The sequence below is a fragment of the Grammomys surdaster genome, unplaced genomic scaffold (genome assembly GCF_004785775.1).
Source record: "Grammomys surdaster isolate TR1022 unplaced genomic scaffold, NIH_TR_1.0 278, whole genome shotgun sequence".
Taxonomy (NCBI): domain Eukaryota; kingdom Metazoa; phylum Chordata; class Mammalia; order Rodentia; family Muridae; genus Grammomys; species Grammomys surdaster.
The window spans coordinates 10,229,081-10,252,691 of record NW_021604719.1 but is presented as its reverse complement, the minus strand read 5'-3'; the positions used below and the strand labels follow the sequence as shown (position 1 = coordinate 10,252,691).

Sequence of the window (23,611 nt, the reverse complement as noted above, 5' to 3'; positions counted from 1 at the left end):
CCATTTTTATTGACTAATCTGCAACAAGAAGGTTTTTTTTTAATGTTTGTTTTATAAGCTTGTAAAAAGATATCTTCATAATATTTACAAATGTCCATGGGTTGGATATCCACGGTCTGGGTTAGAAGATTCTCAAACTCCTTTGCAATACTACAACCCCGAGAGATCTTGTATACACTGAAGGATTTAGCTTTCCATTTCCTAGAAGATGTTTAAATCTTGCACTTTCAAAGTAAAGCATGCACTCAGCTCTCCCCTGGGCATATATATATAATTTGATCATTTTAAATGCCCAAAAATACGATAACATGTGGCTATTTTGCCAAAAGCAAGAAGAAACCAGACTAAAACAGCCAGATAGAATGTTATCCAACAACCTGTCTGCTTCGTGATCTTTTGTTCAGTTGTTATTCCCAGATTGAAAACAGGCATGAACAAAAGGACAATACTGTCGGAAAGGAGGGGAAAGACAATTACTGAAGCACTTCGAATATTACCCTGATGAATTAAAATTAAGTTAAGATGGCAACTCTATTGGAAACATGACAAAAACAGGATGTTAAAGAAAAAAACTGAGTGGAGTCAACGAGGTTACACATAAGTAACACCTTAACATTAATAGAAATCTATTTCCCATCTTGACCCCCAAACCGCTTCAATTAATTACTAAAATCTATTTACACTGCAACGAGATAAAAATCAATTTGATTCCTGGCACTGAATCCATGTGACTACCCTCTCTAATATATGGGACCAATGGGGTCGGTCCTCAGTCTTCCCAAATTCTAAGTGCCACAGTTACCTCCTAACTCCAGAACAGCTGCAAAGCCTGTATCTGTGAGCCCTTGAGAATTGGGCCTGATGACAACATCCATCAGGCAGGCCACAAACACCCAAGGCAGGGAATTTTTAAGATAGGGACATGCCAACTGGCCCCTCTCTGGATTAGAGAAATGTGGCCTCTTTGGGCTATTGAATCCTCTAGGGTCAGAGCTTGGTTGGTATGTTTGATTTTTTGTTTGTTTGTTTGTTTGTTTGTTTAGGCACTATCCTGTCCCACTTAGCCAGAAGACTTATGTAGTAAGCAAGTGCATAGACAAAAATCATCACTGTCTTGTTGTTGTTGTTTACTAATAATATAGCAAATTAAACCTTTAAGGAACACAGGTAACAATGATGGAGTGACTAGAAAGACAGCTCAGCAGGTGAAGGTGCTTGCCACCAAGCTTGACAGCTTGAGTTTGCTCCTCAGGACCCACATGGCAGAAGGAGGGAACCAGCTTGTCTTCTGATCTCTACACATACACCATGACACATATATGCCCACATATATGCAGACACACACAAAAAATAATTAATCAATTAATCAATATTTTTTAAAGGATGATAGATAGCAGTAAAAGACAGTAGGCTTTTATGAGCCCCTCCCTTGGTTGACAGACCAGTGAGGCAGGCAGGTCCCTGTGACAAGACCAATAGTACACTGTTACCATGAGCTGTACTTGGCCTTAGGATAAGCACAGAATGAGAAACTTCTTGGCGGAGACCAAGCAAGTTTAGTCTCCTATTGCCAGAATCACTTCCTGTCCTGCTTGTGCTTGTCCTTCAGAAGGTAAATATGGCTGGCCACCTGAGTTTTAAATTTTTCTTTCACAAGTAGGGAAAGCAAGTACAGGAAACAAGTAGAAATGTAACCGAGCTAAGAGAAAAGAGTTTATCAGTCCAACTATTCTGAGACCACCAGCCTAACGTGTGGTTTGAACTCCAGGAAATAGCCTCTTCTCCCTTATGTGTCTGGCAAACTCTTGATGATTCTTTAGGACACATGTTAAACATTGTATCCCACACAGATCTGATGATTTCATTTCTCTGATACTCCTCAACACTGTATATACACATCTTGTTATACTTTTCATCCCATGTTATAATTTGATTGATTGATTGATTGATTGATTGGGCTTCCCCTTAGAGTGTGAGGTCTTCAAAGTAAAGATGGAAACCAGTGGAGTCTCATTCATCTTTGTATCTCTTGTGCCTAGCAAGATGACCAATGGAAAAGTAGGCATTTATTTTGATTGTATGAACAGATGGATGTATGGATGGATGGATGGATGGATGGATGGATGGATGGATGGATGGGCCATTTTGCATAGTTCAAACATCTGCTGCTCTGATGAATGGATTATATGTTGAAACACAATCTTGCTCAAATATCCTTACCCACATTCTCTGAATACTAAAAACGTCAATATGCCTTTTGTTTTTGTTGTACTTTCATCAACCTGATGATTTCAAGCTCCAAAGTTTATGCTAAAGAGCCACAAGTGGTCTGCTACAATAAATAAGTTCACACTCTAATAAATGACAAGAAATTGTCATTAGATTCCCAAAGGGTTCCCATGCTCCAAGAGGATTATTCAAGCATCCTAAACTATGACCATTCTTCTCATGGTTATGGGAGCCTCCTTATGGCCATGAGCTCTCTAAACAGAAATCAGATGCATAGACCCACAGGAACTGAAAAGACTACTAAAGTTAGTTACTTTGCCTTCTTACTTTACTGATGGGAAACAGGTGCCAGAGGCTATCCCATGTCTGAAATTGCAAACCTTGAGCCAGGACCAATATAGAGTTCCTTATTTCATTTCCAAATGTCAGCTAAGAAACCCAGGAAAACTTCTTACAGCCCAGACACCAACATAGCAAGTAGCCTTCCCTACCAGCTGGGTTGAGCTGAGCAAGTGTCTGGCAGCTTTCAAGAAAGATAAGAAAAAGAGGGTGGGCAATCAGTCATTACTTACTTGAAGGGCTTTTCTCCAGTGTGAGTCCGGATGTGGTTGTTGAGGGTGGTGGCCCCAGCAAAGGCACGGCCACAGTAGCCACACTTGAAAGGCCGGTCACTGGAGTGAGTAACTACATGGTTCCTCAGTTCTGACGGCTGGGAAAAGGACTGCGAGCAGTGGCCACACTGGTAGGGTCTGAAACAAATAGAGAGTAACTGGTCATGGCTTCCCAAGTCAGGTAGCATGGTGAGGAAAGAGGCTGTGACTCTGGTGACATTCAATACTCTTTAAAGACAGGCTCAGAGCACTGGCTGCTGAGGTCTGCTACATGTTGCCACAGGAACAAAATTCACAGAGTTGCTGAGACAGGGCGACTCACAGGCAAGCATCCCCTTCCTGTATTAATCACACCGTTTCCAGAGCAGCTATTTGATGGTCTTGATCTCCCCATGGGCAAAAGCCGGCATATTTCTATAAGCTTTACAGACGTAAGTACGGGATTCATTAAATCAAACAGTACAAAAGAAAATGCATAATTGTCTTTTATGGTTCCCTAGTATCCTTTACTTTTCAAAGTGCTTTAAAATCAATTATCTACTTTAATCTTTACAGTAATCCTCTGAGTGGGATGGGAGAAGAAGTTGCTATTATCACAGTTTTGGCACAGACAACTAAGGACAAAATGTCCTCAAAGGATATAAGTCATTGATGCCAAGGTCATCATAGGGTGTTTGAACCTTATTCCAAGTGTCAGGGAAATAAGCGGGCAAGCGGCCAAGTTGGATGCACACTTTAATAAATATTAGACTGCCTTAGGGTCTACCCAAGATGAACCCAGACCTCTACCAGATGTGTTTCTTTAAAAAAGAAATCCTGACTTCTCACCTACTCTAAATATTTATCTACTGAGTCCTCCACCTCCTCCTCCTCCTCTTCCTCATCCCCTCTTCCTTCTCCTCCTCTTCTTCCTCCTCCTCCTCCTTTTTAAGGTGTATGTTGAGTGTCTGCATGTATGTACGTGCACACATGCACCTGCTGCCAGAAGAGGGTGTTAGATCTCCTGACACTAGAATTACAGATGGTTGTAAGCTGCCACATGGGTTCTGGGAGCCAAACCCAGGTCCTCTGCAAAACCAGCAAGTGCTCTTAAGCACTGAGTCACCCCTCTAGCTCCTTGAGTCTGTTTTTTGTTTTGTTTTGAATCTCACCTCCCCTGCTGAATCTGATTGCAAGGAATGATTTATGACAGCAAGAAATGACAAATGTCACTGTGCTTGAAGGGAGGTGACCATGATGTAAATGCCAGTGGGAGGAAGTTGTGACAAATACCTGATAATTAGCAAGATTATCAGAACACACTCTTCCCAGCTCACGAGAAGTAAATCAATTTCGAGTTTTCATAAAATAGATTAAAATTCTGTCTCCTCTCTAGAAGTTATTCTGCTTACTCAAGCAGAATCCAGTGAGTGAGAGGAAATCTGAGGACTTGTCCCTATTCAAGTCTATTTCAAATTACTCCTTGATAGGCCTCTAATTTGTTTATCAAATCTTTTTGTTCAGGAAATTAATAATCTACCTTGAAGGATCTTTGCCGCACTCACCAAGCTCTGGTTTGCAGCCCAGACATTGGATGCATTTAGAAAGCCAATGGTGAAGCAGGCTTAAATGCTCTGCCTTTAACAAATATGGAAGTACCAATGACCAGACACCAAACCGAAGGGCTGGAAGACAATGGTGACCGAGCATGTACAACATTTCAATTAAGTGCGAAATAAAGTGTACCCTCTCATTTGTCAACTGAAGTGCTTAATTGTGGCTACTTGCCTCACTGAACACAAATACTATTATTTTACTAGGCTTCAGCACACTGAGCACTGATTGTAGAATTTTTTAGCTTGATTAATAGTCCAGCATTGGTCAATAACTCAATACTATACAATTTTAATTACTTACATTTAGAAATCTATCTAACTGCTCTCAAACAGGTCTCAAAGAAATACATAAGAGTCCTTGGAAAGGAGTTTATCAATCTTGACAAATTACACATGCATTTTATTATAATTATAAAATAATGCTTTGAAAGCCATTAAAATTGCCTACCGAGGAAAATATCCTCCTGGCAAATCTATTCTTGGCAGTAAATGTTGACCTTAAAAAGAATTCTCAGAAAATAGTTCTCTGGGGATGAAATTTTTTTACATGCTATTGAGGATCATAAACAAAATAATGTATTAATATATGCTATATTCACTGACAATTGATTTTTCTAATAGTGAAGGGACCATTAACATTTATTAGCCTCTGGTTATCTATTTTTAATAGCTATCACTATAAACAATAAGCCACTAAATAAAACCAATTAATCTTTTCCTTTTTTTTCTAACTCTCCTGTCAAAAGTTGGGGTGATTTATTTCCTGCAGTCAGAAGTCAATCCATCCTTTTTATGCTGATAGAGACAGTGGCAAAGACTCACAGAGAAGATGAGAAAGGCTGGTTTAGAACTCTGTCATCAAGGGAAAAGGAGCAAAACCTTAGAGCATCATTTCTGCCTAAAACCAGCCAGAGAACACTTGCTAGGGATTCTATGGAACAGGTTTTAAAGGTTATCACTTAAGGTGTGTGTGTGTGCATGTTCGTGTGCATGCATGCGTGTGTGTGTGTGTGTGTGCATGGGTACTATGGCTGCCATCAAATACCGTGGAGTTGGAGTTATAGCCAGTTGTGAACTATCCACCAATATGGGTGCTGGGAACCAAATTTGGGGACCTGTCCAAGAACAAGGACTCTCAACCACTAAGCCATTTCACCAGCTACTATGGGACAGTTTTTAAAACTATGTGCAACACAGCTTGGCAAAAGAAGTGCCTGGAATAGGGGAGGTACGTCAGCCTCAGCCTCTGGTTCTAGTTAGCTATGGGATGGGGATAAGTCACTCGGTTTCCCTGAAACCTCTGTTTTCACATATCATATCTTTCCCCTGCTTTGGGGAAAATACCCAATGTAGGCTTGTCAATCATAGCTTTTCCAGTGTGATGCCACCTTGCATGATGGTCACAGCTAGCTCCCTGCCCATGAAGCGCTTTCACTCTCTCTCCCTGTCCCTGTTCTCCACCCCCATGTACTCTAAAATATGGACAATCTTAGTGCTTTGGTCAAAACTTGAGAGTGCCGAATAACAAGAAAATCCTGTATCAGAATATAGGTACAAACCTTGCTTTAGTGAATTTTACAAAGCCAGGTTATAGCCTTCCATTTTTAGGTACCATACAATGATTTCAGAGCATCTGCTGACGTCCATCTTGGCAGAGCTTGATTCTCTTAATATGAAAATCTGGAGCTTAAGAGAGCTCTTGTTACTGTAACAGACTCTCTCAGGGTTGAAATGTTTGGAAAAGGTAGGGGTCGTTAAGTATAAATATGCTTGGGCTACACAGCGAGATCTTGTCTCAAAAACAAATACCAAAGACACTGGGAGGGGCGGCCAGCACCTTCACTTGAGAGAAAGTGGCAGGTACATCTCTGTGAATCCTGAGCCCATCCAGGATAAAAGTTGTTCATTGGGGCTACACCCTCTCCTTACTCCATGACAGGCAGCTCAAGTGCAAATCTTGCAAGACGTCAGAGGGGCCCTACTTAAGTCACTGCTGGCTGAGTGGAGGAAGAGGTTACTTCTGTGTAAGAAGAGTCACAAAAGTGTTAGAAGTGTTCAACCCAAGAGTCCACAGAACACTGTAAAGGAGAAAGAAGACAACCTTTGCTCTTTCATGGGAAGGGGCAGAGAATGCTGGCTGGTCCAAGGGTTCCAAGGATCCTTTAGTCTTTGCCTCCCCAGCACTAAGATATTAGTGTGTGCCACCATACCCAGCTTTTCACATGGGTGCTAATGAGGAAACTCAGGTCCTTGTGTTTGCAGGTCAAGCATTTTACTACCCAAACCCCAGCATTTCCCAAAGTCTGCCAAGAAGATAAGGTTAATGTGATCAAACTTTTGAATAGAATCTATCTTAACTCCAAAATTGCATGTCTGTTTGATGTGTCACACCAGAAAAGCACATATAGAGAGACATCTGTGGGAGTTGTGCTCCACCAGGGCCAGGATCTTACATCATTGCAATTGGGAAGCATATTTCAAAAGCACTCGGTTCTCCTAACACATCATGTGCATATAGCCTCCCATTATTTTCAAAGCGAACTCAAAGGAATAGCATCTCAGAGTGCACAGCTTTGTGGGGCTCAGTGGCTGCTTGGGATCTAAAGTAGGGAAGTCAACAGTGAAAACTGTTTAAAGCTTCATGGCCTGATGTGGGGCCACTGGCTACAAAGAGCAGCTGAACATTTGAAAATCGACTAGTGTAACCGAGAAACTGAAGTGTTTCTTTTCTTGACTTACAGTTATCAAGATTGAAGTAGCTTCACGTGACTAGTTCCAACGCAGGAAAACCCAAGCTTTGTGAAAAACTGTAAAGCGCTACATATACATTTACAAAATAACTGTGAAGCAGACAGAGTGTGGGCAGATTTACTTAACACAAATCATCACTGGTAGATGTTTAAGCAGAAAGAAAACAGTGAGACCGTTCAGTTCAGTTCGTCTCCTGACATTCTCTGTCACTGGTAGCTCCTCTGCCAAAGATTACGCCAGTGAAATGTGCAATTCATTTGTTCTGAGTCTGTAATTGGTTTGGTGTACATAGGAAAAGGCTGAAACATTTCATAAAATTAAGTGTGGCTTGGTTTAAAATTATTAATTGTCCTTTGATTTTTCCATTTATAGCACGAGAACCTCCAGGATAAAAGTTGTTCATTGGGGCTACACCCTCTCCTTGCTCCATGACAGACAGCCCAAGTGCAAATCTTGCAAGACGTCAGAGGGGCCCTACTTAAGTCACTGCTGGCTGAGTGGAGGAAGAGGTTACTTCTGTGTAAGAAGAGTCACAAAAGTGTTAGAAGTGTTCAACCCAAGAGTCCACAGAACACTGGAAAGGAGAAAAAAGACAACCTTTGCTCTTTCATGGGAAGGGGCAGAGAATGCAAGAACAAGACACCGTTCACTGCGATAGTGACCTCTAGGCTCCTCCCACCAGACAGAGCCTTTGCAACCCTTTTTCCCATTAGCATGGTTCTTTCCAATTATAATCAATGACACTTAAACACAATTGTGAATGAACAGCTGATTGTGTGTTCAGGTGCTAAAGGCAGACTTTCTCTCATGTGGCACAAATGAGGGGGGGGAATGAGAGAAAGAAAAAGAAAAATGGTATAAAATAAAGATAAATATTATAAATACATTTCCTATGAAAATGAGAACATTCAGAAAATAATCAACTTTGATCAAAAGCTTTGCTCACCAATTCCTGGAGTACCCTTCCTCTGGACCCTACCAAATGTTTCTGCAGAAAAAAACAAAAACCCAACAACAACAAAACAAACAAACAAAGAAAAAACAGAAGAGAAAGGAGATATCTACCTCCTGGTCCCAGCCAAAGTAACTTAAGTTGTCCTGGCCCAGGCATTAAGTTTCTATAGAAACTCAAATGCTTATAAACTCTGTAAACAGAATCTCGATTGGCCAACATTCCAACAACTTCTTTTTGGCTCGCCCAGAGAAGAGTTGGTAGGCTGAGAAAAGGAAGAAGATCTGAGGATCTGTTGGCTTATTATCAACAAAACAAAATTGGGCGGGGGGGGGGGGGGACAGAGAGAGAGAAAGAGACAGAATGACAAAGAGACAGAGAGAGGCTCTTGGGCCTCCATGTATCTGTTTATCTTTTGTTCTGATTCTCATTTTGCCAGACCAAATTCATTTCTCTCCTGCATTCATTGTATGTAAGTCAGAAATGAAAATGATGTCACATCACTGGGTATCCACAGTTCTCGACTTTATACTTCTGAACGGCACCTCCCATGAAAAGGATCACAGATATCAAACATACATTCTCCTTGATGAAAATTCAAATGTCTGATGTTTTACAGCCAAATACTCTGTAGACTGAAAAAAAATCTTTTGAACTTTTGATTCAGAGGTCTGTTCCAAATTTGGACCCATTTACCTTCTGACTTTGTCCTCTGGTCTCTTTTTCTAGTGAGATTTTTTTTTCTACGAGTTTTCCATGAAAGGATAAATGGTTTCTGTTAAACTATTTTACTGCTCAGTTTCCCCAAATCCCTTATAGGTAAGTCTCTAGTCAACAGATTCAACCAATTAAAGATTAAAAAAAAAACCTACTAAAAATCAATAAAAAATTTTAAAAAGTAATGCATAGAATATGTGTAGACCTTTCTTGTCAGTAGTTCTAAACAATACAGAATAAAATTATTCACATGGTATTTACAACTCTTTGGGAATATTTTAAAAGTGATTTAAAAATAATTTAAAGCATACAGGAGTATCTGCATAGGTTATCTGCAAATTCCAAACCATTTGATGTAAGGAATTTGAGTGTGGATTTTTATATTTGTAGATTTTTATATCCCTACACAGGTATGAGGGACATCTGGCTATGGATGAATGGGCACAAACTGTAGAACACAAATACCCCACTAACTATGAATCTCGTCACCAAAGAATATATCATATTTAACAGAGGAATGGTTCCACAAATAGAACAGGCACGTTTCCAAATTTAGCAACCATCACAAACAGCTGTGGTGTCCCTGTCACATTCGTGGAGTTCTCCTATTTAGCTTTCCCTGTGGTTAGGAATATTGGAGAGTAGCTCCCTGTCTCCAGAGTCTCTGCTATAAAGAGCTCATCTCATGTTCTCACAGAGAAAGGAGTTCTTCAAGTCATATAGGGTAAAAATAAATTATTCATCTAGAATAAAATTAATAGATCAAAGGGATGAGGCGTCTCCCTCTATTTCTTCTTCAAAAGCTGAGACTGATGATGTAATTCAACTGTCTCGCCATTGTTACTGAGAAACATTGTTACTGAGAAACATTGTATTGTATTATGTGCCTCTAAAGAGTCTGGTTTTCTTCAAGTCGTGATTCTTTAACTTATTAATGAGTGATGTCAACTACCTCTCCTGTCTTCATCAACAAAGCTTAGGGAAGAATCAGAGACCCACTCCCTAAGTAATACGACTTCACCCTGATCATTATCCTTGATGATAAACACCTATTACTTCACCTCATGAACCTATCAGAATCTAGCACAGAAGGGGGCTCATACCACTGAGGGATTTACCAATCATACTACATTTGTCTACAATGATCATGAACCTTAACAATCTCCCTTGGAGGTATTTTGCTCATGTTAGCTAACTGCTTAGATTAGACGTACTAAATTGTGGTGCTGGATGTATTTTACAGGACAAGCTTTAAAGAGACTTAGACCATGACATGGAATTTTCTGGGTACAACTTGGGTCAGACCAAACAGTCTGTTTTAATGTTCACTTACCATAAAACATCTTCATTGCTTTTGTGTTATTGAACATGAAATCATATGACAGTCAAAGATCCAGAAACTGTGACCTATTTTTAATTTTACTGTGCATGATTAGTTACTATGATGACAATTTGCAAATAATACACCCATACATCTGAACTCAGTTTTTATAAGAAGATTTTAAATGTGTCTTAAAATGATGTGTGAGCTAAGAAAGACACATCATGAGGAGATATATATATATATGACTGCAAACTTTTAAGAAAAGCCTTTCTGCAGGGGAAAAAAAAAACATGTTCCAACTTTTATATTTCACTGCCACAACACAAGCCTATGGTTGCACACCTAGACACAGCTGCCTTAGCCCTAAACGAAATGTTTCCATATTGATTAGTTACAGTAAAGCTTGAGGCTAAGCAAATAGTTTTTAGAATGACACAAATAAAATGTGTCCAGATGCAGATATGTATAAACATCCCAAACCTGAGATTAAAATGTACCCACCCCTCCTGCCACACCTCTTTCCCTTGCCCTTTCTGTGGATTTCCTAAGCATGCTGCCGTGTGCTGCCGTGTGCTGCAGAGCTGAGAGGAGAGAGCCGAGTGTCCAGACCGTAAGACAAAGAGTCTTGTGTCTTACTTCATTAAGGTTAATCAGTGGCAAAAAAAAAAAAAGAAGAAAAAAAACCCTCAGGAATCTTGTTTCCAAATGTCCAATCCTAGCTCCAAAAAAATTATTTTTGACTTTTATATTCAAAGTGAATATTTTGTCTAGGATTTTCTTGGATATTTTGGTTTTAATCAAGTTCTCATAAGACATGAAGGAGAGATAAAACACAAGGAGCCTTCTTATTGAATTAATTTGATCTTTGTCTTTTGCGCTCCCAGCTCTCAAGACTGTCAAATAAACCAGATTTGATTCATAAATAATAGTTCCATTATATCTACTGGGCCACTCGTCAGAGTACCTGAAATTTTAATTCACTTGTTCAGCTAAATTTCATCCTCAGTTCATGGCCATAAAATTCCATATTGACAAACTTTCAAACCAACTTTGACTCTGAGGTATCTAGTCAACATTTTTCTTCTGTGTGGATATTAGTTTATTGAATAAGTGGCATCTGTTTTCCTCCACATCACTAGCCGAGTGGGTATTTCCTTTTGACAGGTTTGCAGGATTTATGGGTTTGCATGCTCCGAAGAAAAATAGTACTAAGCAAAAAATTCCAATTCATTACCTCCTAGTACTTAATTAAGTTCATACCCACGGCACACTGGAGGTGAACTCTGAAACGGCTGTGACAGCCGCCCGGCAGCCAGCTATATTATCTTTGGAAGACAGAGGGGATTCTGATTATCCTGACCTCATTTTCCAGCCCTGATATTCATAAATGTTCCTTCTCTTTTGCTCCCTTTTAAGTTGGACGGAACTGTTTGGATAGCGAGCAGCGCAGATGCCTCTCTAGGCAACCACTGACCTGTCTGTGCAGCCTTCACAAACAATGGAGGTACTTCTGACCCCTAACAGAACTCTTGCACCTTCCACCCCGCAGGCAAGCACCTCCGCAGCGGCTTTCCCCCAAGGTGCTCCAGAAGGCAAGCCCTGGGTCTCACCTGTCGGGGTTCTGCGTGCAAACATGCATCTGCAGGAGAATACGCTGCGTGAAAGTCTTAAAGCACTGGCCGCACTTCCAGAGGTGCCAGTCGCTGAACTCCGAGTGCAGCTGGCTGGTAGAGGTTGGGCTCGCCAGGACCCTCTGATTCTTCACGTTGATTTGGTTAAATCCTGCCTCAATGGGCCCAGATTTATCCAAGAGGGAAAAATTCCTGCTGCAGGGAGTCTGTGGGAAAACCACGGAGCGCTGCTGACCGGAGGGAGAAAGCTTGCTGCTTTTGTTGAAGGGCTGCAGGGCGTCTTGTCGGCACATGGCTTCTATTACCGTGGAAGGGACGTTCACTAGAACAGTCAGAGTTCGAGAAGGTCAGCTTCACTAGCCCTTAAACAAACACAATAACATGCACTTCAAGACATCTTTATAAACAAACAAACAAACAAACAAACAAACAAATGTAAAACTGTGTTTTGCTGGGCCCCCGAATTAGAATAAGATGATTTGAGGGGGGAACATTGGGCTTATCACAAATTAATAACCCACCTAATGGCAGTGTATTAAGCAACTAGTATATGCTCAGGACTGCAGTTGCATGACCTTTGCCTTCAACACACACAAAATTATGGCCTGAGACATAAGGTAGTTCACAGCGTATGCTGCTTAGAGATCAGCAGATATGAGAGAGAGATAGGGGAGTGGGGGAGTGGAGCAGAAGTGGTGAATGCCACTGAATTAGGTAGGGTGGCCAAGCTTCCAGAACAGGACAGGTGTTCACCATGGAGCTGACTGAAGAACTAAGAGGAGGGTAGATACCTGAAGACAGGAGAAACCTGGCAGGTTAGTGAACTGCAAGGGAGCTGGGCTGCCACAGCAGGTGTGGGATGCTGGCCACTTTGGGAAAGGTGTTGGGGAGGGGGGGAGGGAGGGCGGGAGGGAGGGAGGGAGGGAGAAGGCAAGCCTCAGAGTGCCTTAAATGTATGTTTAACATTATTTAAGGCCCAGGTAACAGGTGCAGGCTGGTTTTGAGTAGAAGTGGATAAAACCAGTCAGATTTTGGTGGGGAAGAGGCTTGGGAGAGACTGACAGATGGGTAGAGGAAGTGGGCAGCAATAGTGTTGGTGCTTTGAAATTAGCAAGGCCTAGGGTCCTGTCTTGACTCTGGTTTTCATTAATGACAATGATCGTAGGCAACTTATTCAACCCTTTGTGCCCTGTTTCCTCTCCGGTAAAATATGGGCAGTGGTAGCCATGCTTCTAAAAGTACTAGGCACCAACATGGTGATGGGGACGGCCTGGGTTCTAGCTCCACTGTTTCCTAGCACTGTGTCTGTAGGGAAGGCTGCAATAGCCAAACCCATGATACAGTCCTTGGGTAACCATGAAGCCATCACTCCAAGGACTAAGTCATGCATCAGTGGGTTTCAGGAAAGAAGTGAATGCCCAATAACAGTGGAGCTATGGGGGCCTGGTCTCCTCATCCTTCAGCCTCATGGTAGGAAGCTAAGGTGTGATATCCAAGAGTTCATCACAGGCCTGAAGGCCACAAGCAGTCACTATTCTTTTTGTTGTAGGAAGAAACAAGACTGGAATGGGGCACATGGTCCTCATTGGGTGGTAAAGTAGAAGTTAAGGAAGGATTTCCTTATGGGAGAAGCTTAAATACTTGAAGTTTATTCTTTTTAATTTTAATTTAATTTAATTTTTGACAGGGTATTACTCAATAGCCTAGGCTGGCCTGCAAAATCTGCCTTGGCCTCTCGGGTACTAGGATTTCCAGTGTGAGACACAACTCCCAGCTTCTTTTTAAAATACCTTATTGTGTTAACAATATTTATCAAGTTTAACTGGTCATTCTGTGGGCCTGAAAAGTTATATATATATATATATAATTTCAGGAGTCAAAGAGATTAAGCTGAGTAGTGGTATACACCTATGATCCCTGCACTTTGGGGGCAGAGGAAAAGATAGAGACCATAGATCTCTGTGAATTCTAGGCCCATCTGATCTACATAATAAGTTCCAGGCCAGCCAGAGAAACAGAGTGAAAGACCTTGTCAAAAGATATGCAGAAATTTGAAGATGATGATGATTCACAAAAAGTCTGGTTATGGCAAGAAACAAAGTCACGTGTGCTATAGCTACTTATGTGGCTCTTGACCACCAGCTCAGAGTTAAGGTCGGAAACAAACGGGGAGCTCTCTCGTGCCTCACCACAACCATGGCCAAGCTCCATTCATAACACGAACATCCTCAACTCTAAAACAGAGCAGGTGAGCTGTGGGGACCAGGAAGCTCTGGAAGGAAGCAGGTGGATCACACACATGGGTACAGGGGTGCTAGTGTGTTACCTGAGGTACTTCTGCAGAGTCACATGGTCAGCATGTCTAACACAGGAAACAGACCTGTCTACAGCAACTGAAGCATAGCTCAGCTCATCCCAGGGAGCAAAGACCCTGGAGCATCATTCACTGGCTACTCGGCAGTAGTTTTACAGAGGAGAATTTTTTAAAATCAAATGAGTCTCTCAGAAGGGCCTGACTATATTGTTTAAAGTCCTCCTAATGCTTCTGAAGTAAACTCAGGGCTGAGAATCACTGACCTAAGCCAACCTTCCTCTCAAGTGGTAAAACAATAGCCCAGCAAGACCCAGCAATTTGCTCATCATTAGTTAAGGATACATAGTCAAGGACAGGCCTAGGCTGCAAGCTCTAGCTTTCTGACTTCCAGCAAAGTTTCATGTTTGATCCATATCTATACTTCTCTGCTCACTAGCTGGTTTCAAACAGAGAAAGACCACTTTTATGGGTGGCATAGAGTTTGGTGAGTATGTCATGTACATCAAACTATACATGGTATATATGTGTGTGTGTGTGTGTGTGTGTGTGTGTGTGTGTGTGTGTGTGTGTATGCCTGTGTTCAAATTATGTATGGTCTATATTTCATAAATAAAAGTCATGTATCATTTGACCTTCTGAGGTAAAAGTTGTGTAATCAATATGAAGTTTGTAGACATTTTTAAGATTTTAAAAAAAATCTTTCTTCATGTTACTTGTCATCCAGACTCTAAAAGATAATGAGACACGCTTTGCCATTTGTCATTAAACGTGAAAACAGGAGTGTTGGTGGCTGTGGGATGGAGCCTATATGTTTAGCATCTTCAGCCCTAATCCAGGAACTGCAAAGCACACCAAGTCTCCAGGCAACTGTGAGCTCTTGCCAGCCAGGTACTCAGAAAGAACAGAGTGGGAAGATTGTAGAATGACAAGATTGTCAGCAGGCAGGAGAGCAGTGAACCTGGCCAAGCTTTTTAATGTTTTAAATCTTTAAGGCCACACAATCTTTATATAGAAAGAAACAGATTCATGAGTCAATGAATTTCTGTAAGTTTAATGATCAATGGTAAGTTAAAAAAATCAAATTTATATAGCTAAAAGTCTGTATAATAGAGATATATGGGTCTGCGTGAATATAGAGTAATAGGCAGCATTTGAGTAGTGCAAAAGATGATGACTGAAATAAGATTATTCTCTGCTTATTACTTTCCTTCTTTGGACACTGAAAAACAAATATAAACAGCTCCCCAGTCATAGGAAAAAAACACTCTCCATTTTATCCTAAGTATGGTCCTCCGTTGTGTTTACAAAATAATTCAGTCTTATCCAATGAAGCTGAGCAAATGATTTACAGAGAGTAGGAATGAAGACTTCACAAAAGCAATCGTATGTAAAGTCTAGCTGTTCTGTGGATCACAGAATCCTCCATGTATAGATGTTTGTCTTGAAAGCAGAACATTTCAGAAAACATGCTCCCGAATGCCAGCCTCACTGGCTACACCAGTGAAAAACACTAACTAAACAGGGCACCTTATCAGCTGGGGAACAGGAGAGACCAGAAACACTATCTTATGGAAACTCAAGAGGCAATTCAGAGGAGGCCTGAAGACAGCTAGATAACATAGCCAGAATCACAAATGGCTTCTGCATTTGAGGACACTGAGTTAGATAGTCTCCTCAGTCTATGAAGACAAAGATTAAGAGAAAGGGGATGACGTCTAAAGCCTGGAAGAATGGAGCCAAGGAAAACCATTAGCTCATCACATCTGGATAGGTAAACACTGGGGGCAGGGATTCAGGATCCACAAAATCAAGTCTTACTTTACCCCACCTGCGAAATATTTACTGAGCATCCACTACTTACTGACTGGTGGGCATGTAGGAGGACAGGACATCTCACTATCCCTCCCACTGTGACATTTAGACAGATATGAAGCTAGTATTATTTTTTTAAACAGGCATTGGCTCAGCTTCAACTCTTAACTTCTATTAATTGAATCATTATAACTGTAAGGCGTTGATGGCCATTGTCAAGATTTCTGCCAGTTTCAGGGAGTTTGAACACTAACATATGTTCACTTTAGATGTGACTAAGTACAGGACTGCGAAAAAGAAAGGATGCCGGGAAGTTGGCATCTGAGCCCTGAAGGGACCCATGAGCAAGTGCAAGGGGAAGAGACAACCAAAGGGAACAAGCACAAGACCTTATCCTGTGACGGGGAAAGAACTGAGCAGTAAAGGAACTGAAAATGTGACAATATGCCAGGAGGAGACAGATGGCAGGCTTCAGCTGAGGCTGGAGAGAAAGGCAGCCATGCCCCTATGGGAACTGCACAGGGACTGGAAGTGAGCTGGGGTACTGGCAGGCCCGTGAGCACATCCAAGGACAGGGCTTCATAGTCCACTAAGTATAACTTAGCAAGGCTAAAGATCTTTGAGTCCGGAGAGCATAATTCCTTGTTTAGGTTTCACTTTAGGTTTAAGGTTGGGTCCCATTAGACAGTCCTGGTTGGCCTGAAACTTGTAATCATCCTGCCTCTGCCCCCTGAGTGCTAGGAATTACAGACATATAATAGATATTATATAATATCTACACATAATATTCTACAGACATAGAATCCACACCCAGTTGGGCTCTAATTAAAGCACAATATCTAGGAATGTAACTCAGCCTTAGAGTGCTTGCCTGGCATAAGTAAATCTTTATGGTCAATCCCCAACACCCTATCAGACTAGGTGTGGTGGCTCATGTCTATAATCCCAGCACTGGGAGGTGAATGCAGAAGGAGAAGAAGTTCAAGGCCATCCTCAGCTACATAGCAAGTTTGGACAGCAGGGGCTACTGATACCCTATCTGAAATTAATCAGTATATGAGCTGGAGGTTATGTGTGGCTCCTAGTTATAGCATTCCATACCAAAGGGCTGTTTTTTTAAAAAGAGATTTATTTATTTTGTGTTTGTATGCGTACATTGTCGCTGTCTTCAGACACACCAGAAGAGGGCATCGGATCCCATCACTGATATTTGTGAGCACCATGTGGTTGCTGGGAATTGAACTTAGGATCTCTGGAAGAGAAGCCAAGTACTTTTAACCACTGAGCCATCTTTTCAGCCCAAACAGCTGGTTATTTAACAAATGGCTCATTGTAAGACAGAAAGAGTTTGACCCAGAGCTCAAGGAGACTAGATGTTTGCTTTCAGTGTCTCACCAATCTATGCTGACCAGTGTGTACCGTCTGCTGCTGGACTTGTGCAAAAAGCAGAAAGGGCGCCATAACATAGTGGTGTATAATTATAACCCTAGTCACTCAGAAAGCTGAGGCAAGAAGATTAGTAACTTAAGGCTTTCTCGAACAGGGGTTGGAGGGGAGCAGATGAGAGAAGGTTGTGTGGAAGACATCTGAAAACGAAAGAAAGAAAGGGACAACACACTTAGATGTTGGAAGAGACAAAAATATGTTTCTGGAAGAATAGTTAAGAATTTGTCAACGGTCCTCATCATCTCTTGGCTGGAGACTTGTATGCCCACAGCACTTTCTGGACTTTGATCTAGGAGCCCAAGCTATCTGTTGATAAAACAAGTGGATCAACTGAAACAGTAAAATAAGCAAACATGTAAGACTCCATTCCAGCTGTGATGGCACCAAAAAGCCTGTGCCATGGTGCAAGCCCTGAATGGACTCTGTAACCCTGATCAGGATGGTGGCAGGAGAGATGAGAACACATGAGGAGTACATACATTAGGGCCTGGGTGACACAGCAAGGTTTCTACAAAGTGTGGTTGGGTGACCGGAAGTGAAGACTCTTAAACTCAGGGATGAGGGACAGATTGTGGGAATGAGTACAATGGCTTTAGTCACAATATGCTGGGGGTGAGATTTCTCTGAGGGATGGAAGTAGAGACGCTGAGGAGACCATTGGATAGTTGAGGCTGTGAGTCACAGAAGTCTACATTGAAAATACAGATGTTCTCCACTACAAAATACAGACCCAAGAGTACCTGGGAAATGGACTCTTCAAGGGAGACTTAGAGAGCCCTTCTTACAGCCTTTAGGCTAAGGTCAAGTGTGAAGTTCTATGGGGAGATGTTTACTGGGGAGTCTTCTGAGGATCACCACTGTTAGAGGGTAAGTGAAGGAAGACAGGGGTAACTGAAGACAATAGCTCTGGGGATGGAATGTCTTCTGAGAGACCCTGCTGTGAAGAAGCAGCCAGGCCCATATGCCTCCACAGACTGCTAAGTGCATGTGGACTATAGTTCAGTTCAGGTGGGCTATGGTCAGGAGTGCAGTGGTTCTCCTACACTGATGTAGGTGAAGACAAACACATCTGCCAGATGTCCACCTTCCACAGGCCCAAGAACTAGGATAGTGAGCAATGAAATTATATAGCAAGATGTTCTAGAATGGTACACAATACTCCCAAGAGCCAACCCAACAGCCTGTTTCTAGTCTATCCTTCCTCCTTTGTCAATCTTCTCAGAGAATACACTCCAGTGGGTAGCTACCTTTGTTAGAGATGAAAAGGGTATCCCTGTGGGCATTCCTTCTTTGCTTGTTCTAGAATTCTCCTGTTTTCTCAACATCTAGAGTAAGAAAGAGAGAACGAGAGAGAGCAAGAGAGAAAAGGAGAAGGAGGGAGAGAGGGAGGGAAGGAGAGGGAGAAAGAGTGAGAGGAAGAGGAGAGGGAGGGAGGGAGGGAAGGAAAGAAGGAAAGGGAAAGAGAGAAGGAGAGAGAGGGAGGGAGAGACAGAGAGAGAGAGGGAGGGAGAGAGAGAGAGAGAGACAGAGAGAGAGAGAGAGAGAGAGAGAGAGAGAGAGAGAGAGAGAGAAGAGAGTGCATATACATGCAAAGTGAAGCTAAAGAACAACTTGACCATCCTTCCTCAGGTACCAGCTATGTTAGTTTGTTTGCTTGTTTGTTTTTTGTTTTTCCACAAATAGGGTCATTGTCCTGGAGCTTGCCGATTCAGCTATACTGTCTGAGCAGATCCCATGGGTCTACTTTCTCTACCTGTCCAGCTCTGAGATGATAAATGCATCCCACCATGCCCAGCTTTCTAGTTGGGGTCCAGAGACCTAGCTCAGGTCCTCATGTTCACAAGGTGCTGGGCCCTAGGCCAATTTTTGTATTAGGTTCCTGACTCAGCATTTTTATCTCTGGCAGATAGGATAAAAATCAAAGCCTTCACCATTCAGTAGCTATAGCAAGGTATACACTGTCTCCACAGTGTGTCGAGATGAACAGTTTCTTGACCCTTGGCTTGGAGTCAACGTTCTTCTAGTCAATACTCAGAGACAGAATAGTTCCTTCCTATACTCAGACTCATGTAAGGCGTCCAATCCCAGTCTCTCTCTGTGTGTAGAGGGAGGTACTCTGGCTGCTCTTGACCATATTTGACCTAACACCCCTCAGCTCAGGGTCTCTGTTGTGGTTACCCCAAGAGGTGCCTCCATTAAGGTTTATGCTTGAGTTGTGTACTAATGAACCTTCTGTCCTCTGAAGCTCAAGTTGGGGCCTGAGGTTTTGCACACTATCACAACACTTCCTTTGAGGACTTGCCCACACCGGATACTCCTGCTGGAGTAAATGCTATCATTACATCCTAAAGGTGACACGGATAAAGGGCTGAGCAGGGTGCTCCTTAGCTGTTTCGTCTTGCGGGTAGAATGGTGGGAGTGAGAGGTCCTGCACAGAGGTGGCCCTTTTTATTTGCTGTTCTTTGAAAATCCAGAGGAGCAGGCCTCCTAGAGGCAGGGTTTAATCCAGAGCAGCTCCAGCATGGCCGCCAAGTCTCACATTCGGCCACCTCAGCTTTATACACTGAGACATAGCAAGCACTGGAAGGACTTGTTTAACATTTATTCCTAGGCTTTTTTTTTCCTTTTTTTTAATTTCCTCTGAAAAGAATATGAACACACTCTGGTCTTTACACTCTGCAGGAGCTAATCCCCCACTGGAAGCTTAGGGCAACCTCACTCCTTCTTGCGGATGTGATCTGTCGACACAAGTGTTCCTTCAGGGTCTTTGAAAGGCCCGCAGTGCGTGGAAGGGCGCTCTCTCTCTTGGAGCACTATTACATTTTTAACTATAGTTTTTAAAAAGAAAACAATGCAGGAATTGCTTCCAGAGCCTGGATGCCTGTGTGGAGCACTGTCTTCTCTTTGAGGCCAGGCAGCCTTTGCTGGCAAGTCCAGGCAGTGCGCGTAGCCACTGCTATATGATGCTGACAGAGGGGGGACCTTACTAAGCCCCAGTTCCCACCACACACGATCAATGGGAAATATGTACTCTGCATGTTGACAGAACCATGGGAATAAAATGATACTTTTATAACTGAAAGTGCTTAATAAGTACTATTCACTAACTAAAATCACATTTTCCTTGAATATCTTGGTCCGGTATCAATTTCATTAAGAAAAGAAAATCTGGCTGAAGTAATATCTGGTCTCTTTCCATAATTGTGATGGAAGGTCCTATTTTTAATCCATGTACTTTTACTTTAAGTAAGTGTGTGTGTGTGTGTGTGTGTCTGTCTGTCTGTCTGTCTGTCTGTCTGCATGTGAGTGTTCTTGCGTATGCGTGTGTGTCAGAGGTATCAGAGGACAACTTTCAGCATTCAACTTCTCTCCTCACACCATGTACATCTTGGGATGGAATGAAGAGCTCTATCAGGCTTGGTGGTACCTTTACCTGCTGAGGTGTCTCTGTGGCTCATCACATGTAACTGTGGGCTTCACACACAGCACTATAAGGAAGTACATTTGACTACCGAGTCTTTGATCTCAAGCTCTTTTAGAAAGCCAATTTATTTTGTGACTAGCAAGGTGGGGTAAATACAATCTTAGCATTGCTGACCCGTGGAGATGATTTAAATTACTCGGCATGAGGAAGGCTATCTGTTGAGTCTCCTGCAATCGCACGTCTGCATGCCTGAGTCATGTGAATATTTTCTTAGCAGAGAATAAGCAATACTCATCACCAAGCAATTCCCAGGTCACCTGGGATCAAATAGAATGAGACTCTGTCTCAGAATTACAGTTGAAATCATATTTCTCCCCTCACTATCTGATGAAACCTTGTGCTGGTTTCTTGGGTGGCCAGTCACATGACAGATATATGACATTGAGACAGGAAGTGAAATAAAATTCCCTTAACACCCTCAGTGGAAAGAGGCTTTGTCACCGGTAAGACTTTTAAACGACGGCTTAAATCCCTTTGAATTTCCCTCAATCCTTACTAAGAACTCAGAACTAAACCCAAAAGGGGTAACTTAGTTTCCTTAGTGAAGCCACAAACTGTACACCACTGTGGACTTCAGGGGCACAATGGTGTAATGAACCCTGGCAGAATTCATTTAATCCTCTCGTCAGCATCCTCTAGAATGCTTCATGCAGCTGGAACTGGAGAGGGGGCTGAAAGCAAACCGCATCCTCTTCCAGCAAGCATATTCTAGCGGCACTATGGCCCTGAATCTGAACACCACTTGCTAGACTCGGAAGCCCTGCCAACTGGCTGTGAATGGCAAATGGACAGCAAAACGCCCTGCCTCCAACCCCGGTCACTCCCACGCATGTTCACAGCCTTGTGAGGTGAAAGCATGAACCAATGACTTCTACTCCAGAGATCCAAGCAGCTCCTACGTGGCCACCCTACACTTTGCATTTCTACTTCTAAACTCAGGAAACAGTCACGGCTTAGTCTAGATGACCCAAAGTCATCCTTGACACATTTTCTCTGTACCTAGAATGTCAGATGAAGTCGTTGGTCTTACTTTCAAAATATACCTAGTGTTCAATTACTTCTCACCACCTCCACCACTTCCATGTTGGCTCAAACCACCATCATTGCTCTCCTGGCTTCTGTAAGAGCCCCTGAGCTCTCCCTCACTGTTCATGTTATAATCCACACTTAAAAGACAGAGTAATCCTACTACAGCTTTCGTCAGAGCATCTCACTACTGCTCCAAACTTCATGCCAGCCTCATCATCAAGTTCACAAGTAAACGTCAGGGTCATCACAGGGACGAGAAACATGTCCCCTATCCACCCATACCTGACTTATATTCTGCCTATCGGTTACTCTATCATACCCAGGCTAACTTCTGGGATGCTCTTCCAGATGCAAGGGACATTTCCACCATGAGGCATCTAGTTCAACTGCCTGCAATGTTCTTGTCTAGAGTAGCATGCATCCCATTCCCTCACCGCCTTAAGTCTTTGGTCAAAGGCCAGCTTGCTAGTGAGGACTACTTCAGGTCATTCGCTGAATCTGTAGTCCCAAGCTCCCAGCACACCTGCCCTTTTTCTGCTTTAGTAACTCCACGACATATCACCGCCTGACCAACATTTAATTACATATTTACAATACCCTGTCCCTAGACATAAGGTCTATGAGTGTAGGATCTCTTGACTGTTTCCTTCCTTCTGCATTTTTGGTACCTAGCAAAGATGCTGGCCCATAGTAGGTGATCAATAAATAAGAATTAAATGTCTGTTTGAACTATGAGCTGTAATTCAGAACCCTATCCCTTCATGTGCTTACACCTACACATTCCACAAAACAGCACAACACAGCATCTACAGAGTCCAGAGCAGGTTGTATTCAAGAAAGAAATAAGGAAGCTCATAGGATTTCTGTGATGGTTTGTATATGTTTGGCCCAAAGAATGGCACTATTAGAAGATGTAGCCCTGTTGGAGTAGGTGTGCCACTGTGGGCGTGGGCTTTAAGACCCTCATTCTAACTGCCTGGAAGTCAGCATTCTGTTGGCAGACTTCAGATGAAGATGTAGAATTCTTAGCTCCTCTTGCACCATGCCTGCCTGGATGCTGCCATGTTCCCACCTTGATGATAATGGCCTGAACCTCTGAACCTGTAAGCCAGCCCCAATTAAATGTTGTCCTTATAAGAGTAGCCTTGGTCATGGCATCTCTTCACAGCAGTAAAACCCTAACTAAGACAATTTCCAAAATCCTTTTGGCTCAAACTCCATACAGTAGGAGCTGAGTTAGTGTCAGGGTTCTGGGACTCAGAAAGCTCATGCCAGTAGGCAAGATATTGTTCTAGTCCATGTTGTGAGGGAGGCGGACGTGGTACCATCCTGGGGAAGAGAGAACGTAGTGGCCTCTACGTTTGTGTCTGCAGTAACTCCAACTACACATCCATCTCCAGCACAGAGATTGCCCTCGTTGAAAACAGATACTTCCTCTAACAAGGGTATCAGAGCAGAAAGGACACTTTCCAGGAGGAACAGCAAGTAAGGAGAAGGCCCAGATCCATGTCTTCTTTTGAGCTTGGTTCAAATTAGGGAAAAATAGAAAGGTTGATAGCAGTGGGTGGTTTTTCTTTAAGGACTTTCTTTTTTTACAAGGGAATTAAAGACAGCAGGGAACAGATCAGCATCATGGAGAGCAGTACTGGGGCATTTGTACGATGAGTCCGAGAGAGAGAGAGAGAGAGAGAGAGAGAGAGAGAGAGAGAGAGAGAG

At 42.5% G+C, this 23,611-nt stretch overlaps 1 protein-coding gene across 1 annotated transcript in view; it reads right to left on the bottom strand.

The window, feature by feature from the left end:
• The window catches only part of Prdm6 (PR/SET domain 6), a 101,808-nt gene that overhangs the window by 4,898 nt on the left and 73,299 nt on the right, over nucleotides 1–23,611 (bottom strand). Inside the window, exons 5-6 of the mRNA XM_028777233.1 lie at nucleotides 11,790–12,132; nucleotides 2,802–2,978 (exon numbers count right to left, since the gene is read on the bottom strand). Of these exons, the coding sequence (XP_028633066.1) occupies nucleotides 2,802–2,978; nucleotides 11,790–12,132 (520 nt within the window). The remainder of the gene's footprint in view (nucleotides 1–2,801; nucleotides 2,979–11,789; nucleotides 12,133–23,611) is intronic.